General features: G+C 46.6%; 2 protein-coding genes across 3 annotated transcripts in view; one reads left to right on the top strand and one right to left on the bottom strand.

The window, feature by feature from the left end:
• Window positions 1–12,060, bottom strand: part of LOC115457884 (procollagen C-endopeptidase enhancer 2-like) — a 45,674-nt gene extending 33,614 nt beyond the window's left edge. The window contains exon 1 of the mRNA XM_030187556.1: window positions 11,899–12,060. Within this exon, the coding sequence (XP_030043416.1) occupies window positions 11,899–11,993 (95 nt within the window). The 5' untranslated portion in view covers window positions 11,994–12,060. The remainder of the gene's footprint in view (window positions 1–11,898) is intronic.
• Window positions 1–21,271, top strand: part of LOC115457885 (membrane progesterone receptor epsilon-like) — a 60,633-nt gene that overhangs the window by 37,951 nt on the left and 1,411 nt on the right. The window contains exon 2 of one of the 2 annotated variants that reach the window (XM_030187557.1): window positions 21,067–21,143. The exons of the other annotated variant lie outside the window; for it this stretch is intronic. The gene's annotated coding sequence lies outside the window, so the exon portion shown is untranslated. The remainder of the gene's footprint in view (window positions 1–21,066; window positions 21,144–21,271) is intronic. 2 annotated transcript variants of the gene reach the window in all.

The following is a 21,271-nucleotide window of genomic DNA, read 5'->3' on the forward strand; positions in this document are numbered from 1 at the left end:
TGACCATGGGCGTAGTTTGGGGAGGGGGCCGAGGGGACATTGCCCCCCCCCCAAAAAAAATGCAGGGCTGGCGCAACACTGCAGGCAGCTGTCGGTCCCTCCTTCCCGCCCTCAGATCGCCGACAGCCCTCCTCTCCGTTCCTTCCTGTCCCCCCCCCCCCGTGTTTAAACCTTTTATTTTCAGTCGCAGCAATGGCAGTGAAGAGAACAGCACAGCGGGTTCACCTCCAGCCTTGCCCTTTCCTCACAGTGTCCCGCCATCGCGGAAACAGGAAATACATCATCAGAGGAAGGCGGGACACTGAGAAGAGGGCAGGGGAGAGAGGGAATTTGCTGGATATGGATGGATGGAGGAGAGGGCAGGGGAGAGAGGAAAATTGTTGGACATGGATGGATGGAGGCGAGGGCAGGGGAGAATGGAGAGTTGCTGGACATGGATGGAGGGGAGGGAAGAGAGGAAGGAGATGCACATGGATGGAGGGGAGAGAAGAGAAATCGCTGGACGGAGGGGAGGGCAGGGGGGAGGAGAATTGCTGGACATGGATGGATGGAGGGGGCAGGGGAGAGAGGAAATTTGCTGGAGGAGAGGAGGAGGAGAGGGCATGGACATGGATGGATGGAGGAGAGGGAAGTCAGGAAGGAGATGCACATGGATGAAGAGAGGGGAAATGCTGGACATGATGTCATGTCCCCTACCTCTACGCAAGCGGCGTCCTCGGGTTGTGCAGGGTCCCGTCGACATGCACACTTGACTAGCACAGCCCTGAGCCATGTGTGTGCAGTTCTTCTCTGGCTGCAGGCTCCTTGCTTTGCTTCCATGAACCTGGCTCTGCTCTCTCTCTGCCTGGCTTCCAGGCTCCTTGATTGCTTTGCTTCCACCCACCTGGGTCTGCTCTTCCTCTGCCTGGCTTCCCTTGTTTCTCTCCTATTGGTCTTCCGGTTCCTCCTTCCCCTGCTCTTGCCCTATGGCTGTGCCCCTTCTCCCTGCTGATGTCAGACGCCAGCACTTTATCAGCTGAGCTCTCTCTAGATTCCTTGCTTCGGCTTCTACTTTGGTAGGTGTTACTTGCTCAGTAGTGTGCTTCTCCTCTACTTTGTTCTTCGTTGCTGATTTAGCCTGTACCTGGATTACTCTTGTGTCTGCTGCCTGCCTACTGTCTCTGCCTGTACCTGGATTACTCTTATGTCTGCTGCCTGCCTACTGATTCTGCCTGTACCTGGATTACTCTCGTGTCTGCAGCCTGCCTACTGACTCTGCCTGCACCTGGATTACTTTCATGTCTGCTGCTTGCCTTCTGACTCTGCCTGTACCTGGATTACTCTCGTGTCTGCTGCCTGCCTACTGACTCTGCCTGTACCTGGATTACTCTTGTGTCTGTGCCTGCCTCCTGACCTTGCCTGTACCTGGATTACTCTCGTGTCTGCTGCCTGCCTCCTGACCTTGCCTGTACCTGGATTACTCTCATGTCTGCTGCCTGCCTACTAACTCTGCCTGTACCTGGATTACTCTCTTCACCTGCTGCCGGCTGCCTACTGACTGTGCCTGTAGCTGGATCACTCTCTTGCCTGCTGCCTGTCTGGCTGTTATGTTCATCACCCCACTTCCTGCTCTATCTCGTAAGCCCCGCAGGCCGCCCGCCCACACCTAGGGGCTCAACCTCTGGGGAATGGTGGTCAGCGCAGGTGAAATCCGGGGTTGTCCAGCCACCAAGCAGAACCTGGTCTGAGTACCGGGTCGGCAGCGGTCTACTTGAACTCACAGGTCTGACGCACGGATGGCAGGGAAGAGAGGAGAAATGTTGGACAAGGATGGAGGGAAGGAAAGACAAAGGAAGGAGATGCAGATGGATGGAGGAGAAGGGAAAGAGGAGAAATGCTGGACATGGATGGAGGAGAGGGGAGGGGAGTGAGGAGAAATGCTGGATATGGATGGAGGGTAAACTGCTGAATTTAAGGGCTGGATTGGAATACTGAGGGCAGATGCTGAAACTGGAGGAAGGATAGGGATAGGGCTACAGATGGTAGACAGGACGCGTAGAAGGGCATAATCGAACGGGGATGACCATCTCTAAGGACGCCCATCTCTGAGGATGTCCCAGCAAATGGGCGGGGCATACCGTATTATCGAAACAAGATGGGCATCCATCTTTCGTTTCGATAATACAGTCGGGGACGCCCAAATCTCAACGTTTAGGTCAACCTTAGAGATGGTCGACCTAAATGTTGAGATTGACGACCTCAGTTTTTGCCGATAATGGAAACCGAGGACGCTCATCTCAAAAACGACCAAATCCAAGGCATTTGGTCGTGGGAGGGGCCAGCATTCGTAGTGCACTGGTCCCCCTCACATGCCAGGACACCAACCAGGCACCTTAGGGGGCACTGCAGTGGACTTCACAAATTGCTCCCAGGTGCATAGCTCCCTTACCTTCAGTGCTGAACCCCCCAAAACCCACTCCCCACAACTGTACACTACTACCATAGCCCTTAGGGATGAAGGGGGGCACCTACATGTGGATACAGTGGGTTTTGGAGGGCTCACATTTACCACCACAAGTGTAACAGGTGGGGGGGGGATGGGCCTGGGCCGGCCTGCCTGAAGTGCACTACACCCACTAAAAACTGCTCCAGGGACCTGCATACTGCTGTCATGGAGCTGGGTATGACATTTGAGGCTGGCATAGAGGCTGGAAATTTTTTTTTTTTTTTAGGGTGGGAGGAGGTTGGTGACCACTGGCAGAGTAAAGGGAGGTCATCCCCGATTCCCTCCGGTGGTCATCTGGTCAGTTCGGGCACCTTTTCGAGGCTTGGTCATGAAAAAAAAAAGGGCCAAGTAAAGTCGGCCAAATGCTCGTCAGGGACGCCCTTCTTTTTTCCATTATCGGCTGAGGATGCCCATCTCTTAACCATGCCCCCGTCCCGCCTTCGCTATGCTGCTGACACACCCCCATGAACTTTGGTTGTCCCCGCAACAGAAAGCAGTTGAGGACGCCCAAAATCGGCTTTCGATTATGCCGATTTGGGCGACCCTGAGAGAAGGACGCCCATCTCCTGATTTGTGTCGAAAGATGGGCACTCTTCCCTTTCGATTATGCCCCTGATAAGGACACAGGAGGATGGCGGACATGGTGAGTGAAGAAATATCAAATGGAAAGAAGACACTGCATAAAACAGAAGACACTGGGACCAAAGTGAATAGAAAGACTAAATGATCAGACAACAAAGGTAGAAAAAATTATTTTATTCAGAGTTTATTAATTGGAATATGTGAGCTTTTGGAAATGTGCATCTGTGATATTTTGCACGTAAGTTTCAATTTTTCTAGTATTGCTGAAGTCTAACTTCTCGAGGTAACTTTCCAGTTCAGTATTTTGTCTTCATACTTTTTTATTTCTAGTTCCTTGTGTCATATCTGTTGTGTCATGTGTTTTTCATGTGTGATCAAGGTGCAGTATTCTGCTAGTGTGTAGTATTATTTGCAGCCCTTTTTGTTTTGTTTTTGTTTCACTAGGTTGTGTACTGGTGTTTTAGAGCCCGGTGTAATTACAGTGCTGCCTTTCCACGCATAAGGTTGTAGCTCGTCCTGTCCTTGGAATTAGTGCTGTTATGGTTTGGTAAGTTTATAAGTGGATTTTTGGACAAGTTTGTGTATAGTGTTTTGCAGTGGAGAGATTGTGTGTTGGCCTTACTGAGGTGGCGCCAAAACATCAGAAAGGGTTTTAGAGCCTAAATCATGACACACTACCTCTTGAAGGATCTACATATAGAGCTTATGCATTTCTAAGGTCTACACTGGCGTGGTATGGGAAAGGGGGTGGGGAAATACTACTCGAGAGGAAGAGGGAGTTCTGGATTAGGAGGAAGGAAGGGAGAAAGAGCTGGCTTTTTTTGGGAATAACCATAATGAATATGTATGAGAGATCTCATACATATTCATTATGGTTATTCACAAAAAAGCCAGCTCTTTCTCCATTCCTTCCTTCATCTCCATCCTTTGCCCCCCCCCCCCCCCCCCCCAAATGAAACAGTCAAACTACGCCCATGCTAGTGACCTTGCATACACTACAAACTACTGCTCTGCACTAGCTAAGCTGTGTCACTAATGATGGATCTTAGTGCTCCAGTCTAGCTAGGATATCACTAGTGAACTCACATACACTAGCTGAGCTGTCACTAGTGACCTCACAAGTGCACAATTCCTGGCATGAACCAGCTGGAAACTATCACAGAAGATTTTCTTCTCACTGTGTCCGCAGATGCAGGGGGAAAGTGAAAGGCTTTCAGCTTGCTGGTGTGGTGTTTGTCAAAGTATGAAGGGTATGTGATGTGTAAATTCTCCTTTCAGATCCGTGGTTTCAGGTTCTTCTGTCAGTTCCAAGTGGCTTTGAGTAGCAGCATGAATGGAGCACATTGTGTATAACCTAAAAGGCAGCCTGAGGCTTCATTCACCTCCTCTTACTGCCAGGAAATGAGCCAGGTTAAGCTGTGTGTATTTTACACATCACAACCTTCCCCACACCACAACTTCCAACCTATAATAAGTATGCCACAGCTTAAATATATCCTTATGGGAATGAGTTAAGACGGAGGCCAGGCAAGGGGAGGATCCTTGATGAGAGTCAGAATTAAGGAAGGAGCCTTGCAGGGGAGGATCCCGGATGGAAGCCATATGTAGAATCAAGGGAGAAGTCTTGCAGGAGAGGATCCCGGATGACAGCTGAATGGGAAACAGTCAGGAGAGTAGCCTCATAAGGAGCAGAATGGAAAGGATTTAGGAGCAGGGCTAGCATCACACATAAGCCCAAGTACAGAGAACAGGGCAGGATGCCAAGCACCAAGATGCCCAAAGATGAACCCAGGTACCACGTACCAACTGCTCTGTCTTGGAATGGTGAAGAAACAAAGAGTGAAGACCAGGCTGCTGTACAATATCAGACAAAATCAAGGCCAAATGCCCAGTAGCGTGCTTAGAGGGTACCACCAATTCCCTCACCCTCAAAGCTGCAAAGAATGCAATAGAAAAGGCAAGCTAAAAGCACCACCTCAAAATCAGAAATGCACACTTTTCCACAATAATAGCATCCATTATAAAACAATCTAGACTGCCTGAGTGTAACTCACATTGAGCTACTTCTAAAAAAACGTGTGAACAAAATCCAAATAAATAAACGCTTATAGAATTGCCCCATATCAAAATGGACAACAAAGCCAGGAAGGTATCATGCAGAATGGGCAAACACACAAGAGAACCAGAACCCCTCTGCAGCCCCCCCCCCCCTATGCATGCCCACACAACAATGTTACACCAAAGAATATGCCATTGGATCAGAAAAAACATTCCCAGACTGGCCAGCAACTGGACCACCATCCCATAGGACCAGCCCACATACTTTGCAAACACTAGAAAGTCCACCAGACCATGCTCAGAAACGGAAAACACTGCTGCTAGATGTCAGCTGCAGGAATTGAAGAAAATGAATCCATCAGCCCAATATGCCTTCCAGGTATTCTCCTCTAACGCCCCTTTCAGGAAGATCTCGAAGATTCCCTGAAACTGAGCCATAACTCTGCAGGCATCTCCGTGTGCACGCTGTCCGCCGAGGGGGCCAACACTCGAAAATGGGTCCACTGGAAACAAGAAAGAGTGTCAGCCTTCTCATTATGCACTCCAGGGACATGCTGTACAGTTAAAGTGAGATTCAGGTGCAAGCAACGAAGCAGTTCCATCAACAAAAAGCAGCGGGCTGTTTGCTTATTCACAGCCTCCACCATGACCACATTATCTGAGTACAGAATCATAAGCCTATTCACAAGACGCTCACCCAACACTACCACTACAACTACTACAAATCATTTCTATAGCGCTACCAAAGCCACCCACAGCAGGAACAGTTCCAACAAAGCAATGTTAGCACACTACCCCAACTCCCTCCACCAATCTGACCAAGGTTACGCACACCATGCACCAAGAAAATAAATACCAAAACTGAGACTCTCTGACATGTCTGTAAACAGCTGTAAATCCTGAGCCACCACATACACAGCCAATTAAACTGCAACAAAAAACCACACCAGAGGCGTAAATCCTCTCACACAAGCTGGGGAAGCCGCATCAGAAAAGCTCCGGGACAGTAAAGCCAACCTACGAGAAAAAACCCGCTCCATGAGAATCACTCGGGCTGCAAAATTAGACTGCCTCACCAAGGATTGAATTTCCTGCAGACTAATCTTGTGCTTACATGAAACCCCTTCAATAGTCTCCAACAGTTCAGACACATTTTCCTTAGGCAGGCGGGACTCCATCCATACAGAGTCCAGCTCAATACCCAAAAATGCCAAAGTTGTACACTTCCCTTGAAATTTGTTGGCTGCCAAATATGTTCCCAACTCCCATGAACCAAGCTGGAAAGCCAAAAACAGTTGTTGACCCTGTGATGTGGACGCAGGACCACCAAACAAAAAGTAATCTAAATAATGCACGATGGAATCAGCCTCTGCCACCTGTCGTATGACCCAATGCACAAAAGTAGAAAACGCCTCAAAGTATGCACAGGATACTGAGCAGCCCATAGGCATACAACAGTCATAGTAAAAGAGGTCCTCAAACTGAAATCTCAACAAATGAAAGGACCCAGGGTGGAGCGCAGCAGCCGAAAGGCCGAGTCAATATCCACCTTCACCATAAGAACACCAGGACCCAACACCTGCAACATCTCAACATCCTGATCAAAAGAGACATAATGCACTGTACATAGACTGGGGTCAATATAAGCATTCACACCGCCACCGTAGGGATAAGACAAATTAAATGGAATTTCCCAGGTTCCTTCTTGAGCACCACCCCAAGAGGGGAAACCACGAGCTCCTCAAAAGGAGGAGCCTGGAGAGATCCCGCAATGCAGCCAAGTTGCAATTCCTTCTGAAGCTTATTGCAGATGATGGAGGCATGCAAAGCAACGGAGGGCATGTTGCAGGAGTGCAGCTGCAAAGAGAAGCCTGCTAAAGGAATGACAAAGCCCAGGGAAAAGCTCTCCCTCAGAAACTGAGCAGCAGCCCTATTCGGATACTGCTGCAACCACTGGGCCAAAGCTGACAGCTTAATGAGAGAAGACACCTTGACCAATAGGTCCAGAGGCACCCGGCAGGACACCCTGACCTGCCAGTCCCCAACGCCAATTGCAAGAGCTGCTGCACCAAAAGGCAGGATGAGGTCCCTGACATTGACTGCAGAGGTTCTAGAATCAACATGCAGGTCTGTTGCAACGACCAGTGTTGAATTGAAAACATCCCCCCCACACACACACATTTCCTCCCCCCAACACAATCCAAACCAGGACCCAGCAGACCCCAATCCCCCCAAAATTCCTGCTGCACTGGGATGTTCCCCCAAAGAAACTGGTGGAACCCCCTCCCACTGGAACAGTCCTGAAGGAAGGCCCAGCCTGAAAGAGCCGCACACAAAAAGGGTCATAGCTATATGCCAAACATCTACATCCTGAAAATCCCAGACCTCAAACTTATCCTTTGGAAGACCCTTATGAAACAGCTCATTGTAGTTTAACCACGACAAGCCACCAAAGGTCCGATAAGACCGCAAAACAAGATCCGAATATCTCAACAAGCCAGGGTAAAGAGCCGGCTTTGCTCCACCTAACATACTACCACAAATATTAAAACCAAGCACCCAGTTGAATATATTCCATGAAACCTTCCACTTTTTCCATCAAAGCTCCTCCTTCTTCTTCTTCCACTTAGCATCACCCTTCTGCTCTCATTCCAACAGTGAGAAAACGTCCACATACTTCCTCCTATGAATCTTCAACCACAACTTCTGCGAAATTTGAGAATCCAGAGGGGCAGTCTCGCTAAGATTATGGCCCTGCTGAGATACCCATGCCGTGGACTGCGAGAGCAGTTCCTGCCCTGCCCCAGGGAAACACCATGACTCCCCCACCAAATCCTCATTAGAAGATGAAGAGTAGGAGGAAGAAGCTGAGGAATCTCAAGAATCAGAAGCACATTCGGCGTCCTTCCTCCTTCCCAGCTTCAAGGGCTGAGTACATAGTTTTACTATCTATCATACAAGGAACACAATATACATGCAACTGTGCACGTGTTTTAAATTTATGCAAGTAAGTGTATAATAAAACCACCAGACTGTACAGGTAGGCTGCTACGCAAATTCTGCCTTGATAATGAGAAAAGTGGTTAGTGTATCTGGGTTTTAAAAAGTTTTGAAACAGTGGGAATGGACGATGGCTCACCCAAGATCTTTCTCAAGACCATTTTTTTTCAACATCCCTTTGATGTTTAATAGCATCTGTAAGGGGTTACTGAGAGGACGGTCTCAGGGAAAGGGAAAGCGAGAGCAGCCCCGGGGAGGGAGTATAAGACATGTGCAGATCCCTTATAGACTGGGAATGCGTCCTCTAGTGGTCAAGAGACCAATTAGAATAAGGGATGAGCCTAGGAACCACGATTCCCACAATGCACCTGACCCAACACAAGAGGAGGAGGAGCAGGATTGGGAGATGGTCTCTGATCAGGGTGATGAAGAGCGGCTGAGGGAGCCCTGGGAGGAAGTAGAGGAGATGGAATGGGATAAAAAGGAGGAGAATGAAGAGGAGAGAATGGAGGTGGCGGCATGTGCACAGACTGCTGGTGCTAAGGTGAAGAGCTTACAAAACACTACACTGCTGCCACATACTGGTATTCTGTACCTTACCAGTGGTGTAGCTACAAGTGGGTCTTGGGTGGGCCAGACAGGAGACAGGAAATGATGTCAGCAAGGGTGGGACTCGGCCGATGGAAGTCTGCAGGGCTGGCACAGGCAGCATTAATGAATCACTGCAGGTGCTGGGGACGCCTGTAAGATACGCGGGGGAGGGACGGGATTCAGCGATGGGCGGGCAGGTGCCGGGACACCAAGGAGCAGGAGATATATTGATGTGGGGTAGGTAAATAAATCCTATAATTTTAAAAATATCTCCAGCGGGGTGGTGTGGCGTGGCGTGGCGTGGCGTGGCGTGGCGTGGAAGGGCCCAAATAAGTAGTGCCTCAACTGTCTAGAAAGGGGAGGACAGGATTGATACGGCTGGGAAGAAATCTGTGGCAGCAAGTGCTTAAGAAGGCCAAGGGTATGAGAAGTTAAATACTGTGTGTGTTGCAAGGAGCTGCTGTGGAACTTGATACCTAGCAACTAACTGAGAGTAAAAGAGAGAGGGTAACGGTCATTGAACTATACTTAGGAAATCTCTGTCTGGCATTGTGAACATGAACTTGTCAAAGACTGCAAATTGAGATCGTTGTACTGTGTTGCTGGATTCACTACAATTGAACGGCTGTGAATAAAAGTGAATCCCTTTATTATAAGACTGCTGGAGTTTGTCTGTTTGTTGGGGGTCATTATTGAACGGCAAACTAAAAGAAGCAGTCTTGTGAGGAAGCGGTGGCAGAAGGGCGAGGAATTGAAATCAACTGGTGCTGCAAGGGAGAAAGATCAGCAGTGAAGCATGTCTGCTAAGCAGGGTTGACCTGGGCCAAAGAGCGGAAGGGAGACCTGCTGACACATCATTGAATCAATGGACATTTTTTCACTAGATACCAATGCTCAGACTCCTGAGGAAGACCTTCCAGGCTGAAACACAGTACTGTGTCGAGTTTGCAGTCATCAATAGATTATTTGGAAAGTTGGAGTTCTCATTGTTTGTCCTTGGGGAGCCATAGTCCATTCCCACAGTTTCTGACTTGACATATTTTCTGTGGGACTACAGTGTTCTTCCACCACTGTGGATTGCTTTGTCTTTTACAAAAAAGGTTTGGACAAATTCCTGGGGGAAAAGTCTATAGTCTGCTATTGAGATAGATATGGGGAAGTCACTGCTTGCCTTGGGATCGGGAGCATGGAATGTTGCTACTTTTTTGGATTCTGGAATGTTTCTGCTCTTTGGGGTTCCGAAATCTTGTTACTCTTTAAGATTCAGGAATGTTTCTACTCTTTTGAGATGTTGTCAGGTACTTGTGACCTGCATTGGCCACTGTTGAAAGCAGGATACTAGACTAGATGGATCACTGGTCTGACCCAGTATGACTAGTCGTATGTTCTTATGACCTTTGGATCCAGTAGGCCTGTGCAGGGAAATGACCCTGTTTAGGAGAGAGGCCTCACAAGAGAGGACACATGGGGCAATTCTATAAATGGGCACCTCCTTTTATGTGCCCCTATGCATAAGTGAGAGCCTATTAAGAGCATCTAGGTGGCTAGATTCCATTAAAGCATAACCCAGTATTGGCACACTTAAAATTTAGGTGCCTTAATGGAGCATGGGTGCAAGTAAAGTACAGTGTTTTGTAAGTTGTGCAGGTATGTAGCAGCCTGACCCATGTGAACGCCCTTAGTAACATCCTTACAAAACACTACACTGCTGCCACATACTGGTATTCTGTACCTTTACCAGTGGTGTAGCTACAAGTGGGTCTTGGGTGGGCCAGACAGGAGACAGGAAATGATGTCAGCAAGGGTGGGACTCGGCTGATGGAAGTCTGCAGGGCTGGCACAGGCAGCATTAATGAATCACTGCAGGTGCTGGGGACGCCTGTAAGATACGCGGGGGAGGGACGGGATTCAGCGATGGGCGGGCAGGTGCCGGGACACCAAGGAGCAGGAGATATATTGATGTGGGGTAGGTAAATAAATCCTATAATTTTAAAAATATCTCCAGCGGGGTGGTGTGGTGTGGTGTGGTGTGGCGTGGCGTGGTGTGGCGTGGAAGGGCCCAAATAAGTTACTGGGTCTGGCTATGCCACACATGTGCAAGCAGCACTTAAATGCAGGTGCCTTTATTGACTTGCCCTTGTAGTGGTTGAGGATCTTCCTTCCGTAGAAGTTCTGACATCCGTATTTTACTGCTGAGAGCCACCATATACTGTTCTCCTTTAAGAAGTATAAAAAGATAAAAACTTCAGGGAATGTGCGTGGTCTTGGCTCATCCCTTGCATTTTGCTGCCAGCGAGACCGACTTAAATGAATCCAGATGTTTGGAACTGATACTGTTTACAAAGAAAGCCAAACTAATCATTCTCTGAGTCTGCAAAAAGAGTCAGACCGCTGATTTGGACTGGGGTCGGTAGCTCTGGTTTGTTTGAAAAGTACTTGCAAAAATGTGAAACATATCCAGATGTATGGTATGCAGAGACAGAACCCCCCAGGCTCTGGAGTGTCAGTAAGAGAGAAGCCCCCTGCCTCTGAGGTATGCAGGCACACTGGCAGTATCACATCTATACCCCCAGCTGTTCTTAGGCAGCAGGATGTGACCCCCCCTCCCCCACCCCCCACAGCTAGGGAGTCCTCCTTCAAAGCTATGACCAGCCTTGATGGAGTTTTTCTCCGATATTTGATAATACATGCTGGCCCCTTTTAACAGTTCTGCACAGAGGCAGAGGAGTCACCCCACTGGGGCCGCCATCTTTAGGCATTTGCCTGCTCCACCTATAGGTAAACCTATGGTGTGTTGGTGAGAGAGAAGCTCCCTGCTACTGAGGTGTGCACACACACTGTACTTAATAGTGTGTTATTCAGACACAAGAACATAGAAGTGATCTATGAAACACTGATGGTTCGCAGGCACACAGAGCGAAATACATCATCACAAATAGGACAGTGGTTCACTAAGTGACAAACAGTATCTCTGACAAATCACAGATGTCCCATTCTTCGCCCCTCTCCCGTTTGATCAACACGTGCAAACTCTGCCACACATACAAAGACACTGATTCATACACATGTCAGAAGCATGTACTGCATATATTGACAGACCTGAAATGCAAGTGGGGAGAAAGGCGCTTCGTGCTGTATTTCAAATGCCCCTGGGCCTCTGAGAGTTACAGGGGCCACATTACCTTGTGACGTTTGGCCGCGGCGCTTCCTGCTGCCCCTTGCCCAAGGTTGCTACCCATGCCAGCACTGCCAGAAAGAGGAGAGAGAGCGGCTGCATCCTTCCTTTCCTTTCCTTCCCTTCGTCTACGGGACAAGCCGCCCAGCTCCCCAGTAGCTGCCCCACCACAGACGCGTAATCACTAGCAGATGAGGAATTATAGGCGGGGAAACAGAGCCTTGCCAAAAAAGAAAGAAAGAAATCCTAAATGACCACTCTCCTGTACCCTTAAAAGTCTTGAAAATATTGATCCTAATTATCAGACTGAATTGAGGGGGGGGGGGGGGTAGCCTTGCCACAAAAGATGGAGAGATGAGAGGGAAATGCTGAAATGTTGGAAATTTTATATCAAGGGGAGAGCTGATGTGAAAAGTTATACTGACCTCAAGGAAGTTTTCCTTTCTGGCAAACTTTTTTAAACTTTGAAACAAAGCCAACACAAGAAACAAAAGACAAGACAGGGAACATGCTTGTGAAGAATAAGAGGTTGTTAAAGCCCCCCCCCCCCCCCCCTTCACTATCTGAGTAAACATTTCTTGAAAAAGAGGAGGTGGAAGTTAATACCATAGAAGCCAGTTCTGTGGGTACTGGGAGGATGTCCAATTTATTTAGCATCTCCAATCATTTTGAAATGTTGGTGCCTATGATAAACACAGCCTTAGGGGCAGACAGCAGGATTTCTTATAAGATTTTTATTTTTACATACGGTTTATCCCTGATGCCAACAGATTTACTGAAATATGGCGTTTGTCAGATGTGTGGGGGGAGGGGGGAGTGTTTGACCTTTGCTATTATTATGTATAATAAAACGTTTTAGGGGTCCTTTTACTAAGCCGTGGTAAAATGTGGCCTGCGGTAGGGTGGGTGCGTGTTTTTGCTGGCCATTTTCTACTGCGGCGGCTGGGGGGAAAAAAGCTCTTTTTAAGGGGGCAGTAAATGGCTGTGTGCTAAAATGAAAAGTAGTGCCTGGCTAATTACTACCTGAGCTCTTTCCGCCACCCATTGACCTAGCGGTAAGGGCTCATGCTCTAAACACACAGTACTCGTACAGTACTGCGCTGCCAATCACTGTCGGGAACGCCCCTGCGGTAGACGATAGAAAAAGTTTCTGTCGCGGGAAACCGCGCAGCGAGTGGGTGTGCTAATTGACGGTAATGCGTGTGCTACATGCATAGGAGCCAACTTTTCAAAATGATTGGGGGTGCTGAATTTTTTTTTTTACAGGTGGTGCATTCCCCCTCCCCCTCTCCCCTCATCCCCCCTCCCTCTCCCCTGTCCTCCCTCCCTCTCCCTCCCTCATCCTCCCTCCACCTCCCTCCCCTCTCTCTCTCCTTTCCCTCCCTCCCTCCCAGTTCCAGGGTCGTCGTCCCTCCCTTCCTCCCTCCCTCCCTTCAAGTTCCAGGCCCCCTCCCTCCAAATTTTAAAAGTCATCTATTTTACTTCGTTCGGGTTATGGCTTGTGCGGAAACAGGAAATGAGGGCGGGACCAGAGCTGAGAGAGAGAGAGAGAAGGGAAAACAACTAAGCACCGAGCCAAGCCTGCATGCTTTTTACCGCTGCTGCCGCCCTAACCCCGACGAGATAAAATAATGATTTTCAAAATTTGGAGGGAGGGGGCCTGGAACTCGATGGAAGGGAGGGAGGGAACGAACTTTCAGTGGGTGAACAAACTTCCGGTGGGTGAAATATTGGGGGTGCTTGAGCACTCACAGTACCCATGGAGTCGGCGCCTATGGCTACATGAGCTGTAGCTCTACTGCTGCTTTGTAAAAGGGCCCCTTAGCGTTTAAGCTTTGTAGTGCATTTTATGAAATAAAAATGTGCTTATCTTGTGGTTTTATTTGTTCATCTGTCGGTGACACTGACATCAGTGGTAGGATGCACAAGTAGATCAAAAGAGATAAAAGAAAGTGTGGCTAGCAGGGAACACAGGTACTGCTAGATGAAGAAGAAGAAGAGGTGCTGCAGGAGTGGCCTGGGTAGGGTGTAGACACACCCACCCACACATACATCACCCCACTCCCATCCCTAACTTTCAGCCAAGAGCAATAGGCCATTGGATTTCTTGACGGCTTGTTGTTTTATTATTGATTATTGATCCAAGAAGATTGAAGTTGTCTCTCTCCTTACATCGAGAAGGTAAATCGTATCCCAGTTGTGCAAGCTATGATAACATCAAGACTGGATTACCGTAATGCACTGTACAATGGTCTGACTACAAAGGGCCTTCACCAGCACCAGTTGATTCAGAGTGCTGCAGCAAGACTATTAGAAGGTTGCAAGCGATGTGACCACATCACACCATTTTTGCAAAAACTTCATTGGCTACCAGTACAATACAAGGCTAAATTTAAAACTCTTATGTCTGATCTTCAAGGCTGTTAAAGGAAAGGCCCCAAGTACTTGAATAGGATCACCCTCTACACACCTTCAAGGACACTAAGGTCATCCTAAGGAGTATCCCTAACCACATCCTCTCCAAAAGACATTACACGATGTGATTCCCACAAGTGAGCCTTCTTCGGAGTAGCTCCGAATGCATTCCCTGAAAAGCTTCACTTAACACAAGACTATCTATATTTTAGGAAGCAGGTGCAAGCTTTGCTCTTCAACCAGGCCTTTAATGGAAGAAGTAACTAACTTGTTAGTCTCACTCATACACACAAGGAGTGACACGGGCTGCACATACTGCAGCGGGACATGTTTATCTACTCTCACCCTAGCTGAGATCATATTTAATCACCCCTCTGACCTCATGTGCAACATTCTTTAAATTAGTCCCCTTATTTTCTAACTCCTCTTACCCATCTATATGTTGCATCTTTGCATATACACTACGCTGTCTATTAAAACGTTTTAATACATATTGGGTTGACATTGTATGTAGTATACCATGCCACTCTTTGTATTGTTATTTGAATATTTTTACTGCTGTAATTGTCTATTGCTTATGTTTCATTTATTCTTACTGTACACTGCCTTGAGTGAACTCCTTCATAAAGGCTGTAAATAAATCCTATTAAACAAAATAAATAAAATATTTCTATTACTTCTCCATCAAGTATGAAATTATTAATTTTACCAGTTGTCAAGATCTTTCTCTCCTTAATGTTAAAGTATAGGCCTATTTTGAGATGATAGGCCCCGATATTCAATGCCGGGTTATATCCAGTGACCGGCATTACATAAGTGCATAAGTAATGCCGTACTGGGAAAAGACCAAAGGTCCATCGATCCCAGCATCCTGTCCACAACAGCGGCCAATCCAGGTCAAGGACACCTGGCAAGCTACCTAAAATCGTACAAACATTTTATACATGTTATTCCCGAAATTGTGAATTTTTCCCAATTCCATTTAGTAGCGGTCTATGGACTTGTCCTTTAGGAAACCGTCCAACCCCTTTTTAAACTCTGCCAAGCTAACTGCCTTCACTACGTTCTCCGGCGACGAATTCCAGAGTTTAATTACGCGTTGAGTGAAGAAAAAGTTTCTCTTATTTGTTTTAAATTTACTACACTGTAGTTTCATCGCATGCCCCCTAGTCCTAGTATTTTTTGAAAGCGTGAACAGATGCTTCACATCCACCTGTTCCACTCCACTCATTATTTTATATACCTCTATCATGTCTCCCCTCAGCCGTCTCTTCTCTAAGCTGAAAAGCCCTAGCCTCCTTAGTCTTTCTTCATAGGGAAGTCGTCCCATTCCCGCTATCATTTTCGTCGCCCTTCGCTGCACCTTTTCCAGTTCTACTATATCTTTCTTGAGATACGGCGACCAGAATTGAACACAATACTCAAGTTGCGGTCGCACCATGGAGCGATACAATGGCATTATAACATCCTCACACCTGTTCTCCATACCTTTCCTAATAATACCCAACATTCTATTCGCTTTCCTAGTCGCAGCAGTACACTGAGCAGAAGGTTTCAGTGTATTGAATATCTGGGTTTACTTTTGCCGCTAAAAAGTTAATTGGTTATGCCTATATTCAGCGCCAATGGTTTAGAAGGAATGGATCCACGGAATCTTAGCGGAGATTGGGTGGCAACACCGGTAATTGGGAAGCCAAACAAGTGCTGGGCAGACTGGGCAGACTTCTATGGTCTACAACCTGATCGTGACTGAATAGATATGGATGGGCTAGAATGTAAATTTTAAGGGGCTTTGATGTTAGCTTCAGAACTTTTAGTACAAGAACAGTGCTGGGCAGGGCCGCCGAGGGGGAGGGCAGGGGGGACAAAATTCCCCGGGCCAAGGACTCCAAGGTGGTCCTGGCACCGGTGTCAGGCCGCCAGTGCTGCAGTCCCCGGTCTCACCTGCCTGCTTCTTCGGCTCCGGGCCTCCTGCATTTGAAGCGGCAGCCACAGATCGCCTCCCTTCGAGCCTTCCCTCCCTGTGTCCCGCCCTCGTGGAAACCAGAAGTTACATTAGACGAGGGCGGGACACAGAGGGAAGGCCAGAAGAGAGGCGATCTGTGACTGCCGCTTTGAATGCAGGGGGCCCAGAGCCATGGAGGCAGGCAGGTGAGACTGGGGATTGAAGCAGCGGGGGGAGCCATGGGGGACGGCAGCGGCAGGGGGAGCGATGGGGCGGCGGAGGCGGGGCAGCGGAGACGGGGCGGCCTTGCCCCGGGCCCGGCCTCTGCATACCATGTAAAATGAGTTTATCTTGTCGTGCAGACTGGATGAACCGTACAGGTCTTTATCTGCCATCATTTACTATGTTACTATGCTTATGTTCTTATGTTCAAACATTTACAAACTGAAGTCAAATTTTAGTTTAATCATTGAAAATACTCTACGCTTTGGTGCTTGTAGCAGATCCATGATGCGTTAGATGTACTAGGGATAAAAAGAGACCAGGATATAATCACCCTATTGCCATGGACATTCTTGGATTCATGCTGACAGGTCTTAGCCTCCAAATTGTCCTAAGAGTAGGCGAATTTGGCTGCATTCGAACAGACACTGATTAAGCATTATGGGCTCAATAGGTGGCATACAAAATGAAATATGGAGAAGGTCAGTCACCCAGGAACTATGGTTTTTAGTTAAGACAGACTTATTATTATTTTGAGTCCAATCCCCAGAAGATGGAGGATGCAAAGTTCAAGGCCTTATTCTTGAGAACTTTGACACTGGATATGAAAATCTATCTGGAAGATAAAGAACATGAACCCATCTCCACCTTGGTGAGGCATGCTGAGAAGTTATAAGACTAAGCTCAGGAGCATGGCAGGTCAAGATGGAGGAAGGACCAGCGGAAGACCAAGGATCATAAGCTGGGAGTTAGATCCATACAAACTGCCTTGTTATTGGAGGTAGATGCCCTTCCTGTACCTCCACAGGGTGGAGGGAGGGAGGTCTTCTGCTAGGCCACCTGTTAGCAAAACCTACCAGTCAACCACAACCAGTCAAGCTGTTAAGACTAGTGAGTCAGCCAAATGGGCCGGGAAAAAGGGACTTTCCCAGGATTCTTCCACACAGCAAATCCCCAAACAGAACATGGAAATTCCAGACACTGAATAATGGAAACGGATAAATCTTGAAGCCAACATACAAATAGTGTTGTGCCTGCTGGAGCAGAGGAATGCAAAGCCAAGTCAACATCCTAAAGGAGGAGGTGGAGATTCCCTAAGAGAACCAAACCTGGAACCCCTAGTTCTACTCAGCCTGAAGCTAAATCTGGTTCTCCTATAGGAAAACTGAGCCATCGACATGCTAGCACCCATGGACCATTGACTCCTGATATCCCCAGACAGGTGATTAGTTGACCTACTGCTCTGGTAGGCTCAGCCTATACTGATGCTAATGGTTTACCCCATGAGAACTCAGTCACAGATCAGAACTAGCACACTTCCAGGAAATACAAAAACACAATTCTGATTTTCATGTCGTCTGAGCAATAGCAACACAAATCTCTCTACTCCAGGGCCATTGTGAAATACAAAACCTGAAGAAAATTCAAACTTAAAATATATTTAGAAAACATGTCATACAACAGTAGCACTAATGCTATGATTCAAAGAGCAAGAACTCTACTTATTACTCCTGGGGGAATTCCACGCAAAATGAAAAATTCTGTACATAATATTTTAAATGTTTGCATTCTTAAATGTAATTTTTTGTGTGCAGAATTTCCCAAATCATAAGGCCTAGCCACTCCCCCAGCTTCTTCCTTCACCAGTAATATCACTCTCCAGGTTTCAACCTCCCCCAGAATTCTCTCGCTCTGCAATGGTGCAGAATTCCCCCAGGAGCAGCCTATGAATAGGCTATACTACATATAGTACACTGGGCCCTAAAATACCAACACACCTACTACAGGCAAAACAGAATAAGTGCTACAGAATTGTAATGAGAACCTACATGCAAATGGAACACTACACCACAGTCACACTAAACACAGACAGACCCTCACCAAGTGCAGAATAAGGGATCACAAATTAGAAATATGAAAACAAAAATTGAACTGAGAACCTAAAGAAGTTAAACTCAGTATATGCTGCAACACTGAAGAAATAAAAGCATAAATGCATTTCCTTTTGTACTGAACACAATATACAGATGTCCACAGTGTACATTTCCAAAAGCTAACATATTTCAGTTAATACATTCAAAATAAAACATGTTTTTCTACCTTTGTTGTCTGCATGTTTTATTTTTCCATTATGTTGCCCCCCAGTTTCTCTTTTCTGCTTTCCTGTCTTCTGCTAATTCTGTTTCCAGCTGCCACTGTCCATTTGTTATTTCTCTTCTCTCCTCCTGTCTTGTTCCATTCCCGCACTACACCTGTCTGACATATTGATCTTTTCCTTAAAGTCCTCTGCTCCCTTTTTTTCTTTCCTGCCTCCCTGTTCACTCAATTTTTACTCCTTTTCACTTTTCATCTATCAACTTTCCAACTTCTTGTCTCACTCCCCAGCTCTCCCATCTTCTATTCCCTTTCGTCTTTCATCTATTCCCCATTACATTTCTGCTCTCTGTACTCACTATCCTTGACAGCCGTCCCATGCCCTCTCCCACATGGTCTCACCATTCCTAGCATTTCCTCTCTGTATCCCTCATTCCACCCTTGTAGTCCAGCATCTCTCTCCCTTCTACACCTATCAAACCTGAACAGTTCATGCATGTTCATTGTGGATATCCTGAAAACCTGACTGGCGAGGGGTACTCCAGGACTGGACTTGTGAAACACTGACCTAGGGCCCTAATATCCTGGGGAGAGGTGTGGCTGCAGCCTGGTCACTTCCCATTTAAAGCCAGACTACCTTTGTGACCTCACTCCTTCATTCATGCTAGCTGTGAGTTTCACCCAAAATGTCTTAAGGAGGGAGAGGCGTTAAAAGGTGAGACAGTTCAGTAGCTGGAAAACTTGAGGATGAGGAGGGGAAAGCATACAGTTCTGCAGCAGCAGGACCTGAGGCTGGGCGGGGGGGATGCAGCCCTGCGGCAGCAGGACCTGGGGGACTGCAGTTCTGCAGTAGTAGAACCCAGGGTTGAGGAATAGATTCAGACCTGCAGCCTCTGCTGAGGCTGGGGATGGGGATCTAGTCCTGGCTGAGCTTCCACAAAATACAATATTCTTAGATGTCTTTATCCCTAATATAATAATATATTATCTACATCTATATCACTTTGTCTCTATCTATCTATCTATCTATAAATAAATAATATACTTCAAATAATATAGATATATAATATAGAGTGTGTATAGATAGATAGATAGATTTAGATATACAATCTTGAAAACTTGAGTTGCTTTTCTCAGTTTTGATTTATTTTATGTTCTGGCAATCTGAGTCCTGTTCAAGGGTTTAGGAATTGTAGAGGTAGAGGCACATTTTCAAAGCACTTAGCCTTCCAAAGTTCCATAGGTTTCTATGGAACTTTGGAAGGCTAAGTGCTTTGAAAATATGCCTCGTAGTGTCATGTAGGAATACAGTTCCAAACAAAATTGCCTTTTGTAACTGGCAGGATGTTATCCCTTTGATTGTAAGCAATTCCTAATGTTCTTTTTCGTGTATTTGGTTTAGCTCCTTAGGTTCCTACAATTGGTACTGCTTCAGAGCTGCCAAGTTACCCAGGGGGTCTTTTACTAAAGCTTAGCTCAAGTTATCCGCAGCAGGGCCCATAGGAATAAAATGGGCCCTGCTGCAGTTAGCTCAAGCTAAGCTTTAGTAAAAAAAAACCCAGTTCCAGGAGAGAGACCTTTTGGCGAGTCTTGGTTCCAAAAGTAGTGTGGTATTTATTTATTGCATTTGTATCCCACATTATCCCACCTCTTTGCAGGCTCAATGTGGCTTACAATACATCATGGATAGTGGAAGTATCATAGAAAATGAACATTTAATGTTACAGAAGGGTCTTGGGCTACATGGTAATGATTAAACATGATAGTAATATAACAAGCAAAATGTAAGACATTTCTGAATATATGTAGAAGAGTTGTGTATATTCACATTGGTTGATCTTTGTGGTATATCTTGTTAAAGAGATGGGTCTTCAATAGTTTGCGGAAGTTCGTTAGTTCGGAAATCGTTTTTAGGTTACGCGGCAGTGCGTTCCATAGCTGTGTGCTCAGGTAGGTAAAGTTTGACGCATGCATTAGTTTGTATTTTAAACCTTTGCAGTTAGGAAAGTGTAGGTTAAGGAATGTGCGGGATGATCTTTTGGTATTCCTGGGAGGTAAGTCTATCAGGTCTGACATGTAGGCTGGTGCATCTCCGTGAATGATTTTGTGAATTAGGGTGCAAATTTTGAACATGATACGTTCTTTGAGTGGGAGCCAGTGTAGTTTTTCTCGTAGGGGTTTAGCACTTTCATATTTGGAGTCCCTGATTGAAATCAGTGCTGAAGATCCCTTAATGCTTCAGGATGAGGTTGGCAGAAATCCAGGACTATCGTAAATTCTTCCTCCTGGAACTGGATAACTTGGAAGCTCTGCTATTTTTGTTGTTTTTTTTTATCAGTTTCAATTTGTATATTTCTATTTTTTTGCGACTTTTTCAAGTTCTTTCTCTTCCACGCGACTGTCTCCTGTTATAGATACCTCTTTGAATCATATATCTATCTATTTATGACTTGAAGAGCAGCGCGTTTACCCCAGCCGTCTCATCTTATTCATTTACAGGAACCAGCAAGAAAATCTGAAACAGCTGAGACCTGGAAGGGAGATAGCAAACCTGGGCAGTCCTGCAGTCCTCTCTTGTATGAGTAGTTTCAATTTGTTTATGTTTTTAATATTGTATTTTACCTTATAGCTTGCGGGGGAAGGGGAAGGGGCAGGGTGGGGAGGGGAGGCGAGGAAGAAAGCTCTGGTTCAGATATTAAGATTT

The sequence above is a fragment of the Microcaecilia unicolor genome, chromosome 14 (genome assembly GCF_901765095.1).
Source record: "Microcaecilia unicolor chromosome 14, aMicUni1.1, whole genome shotgun sequence".
Taxonomy (NCBI): Eukaryota; Metazoa; Chordata; class Amphibia; order Gymnophiona; family Siphonopidae; genus Microcaecilia; species Microcaecilia unicolor.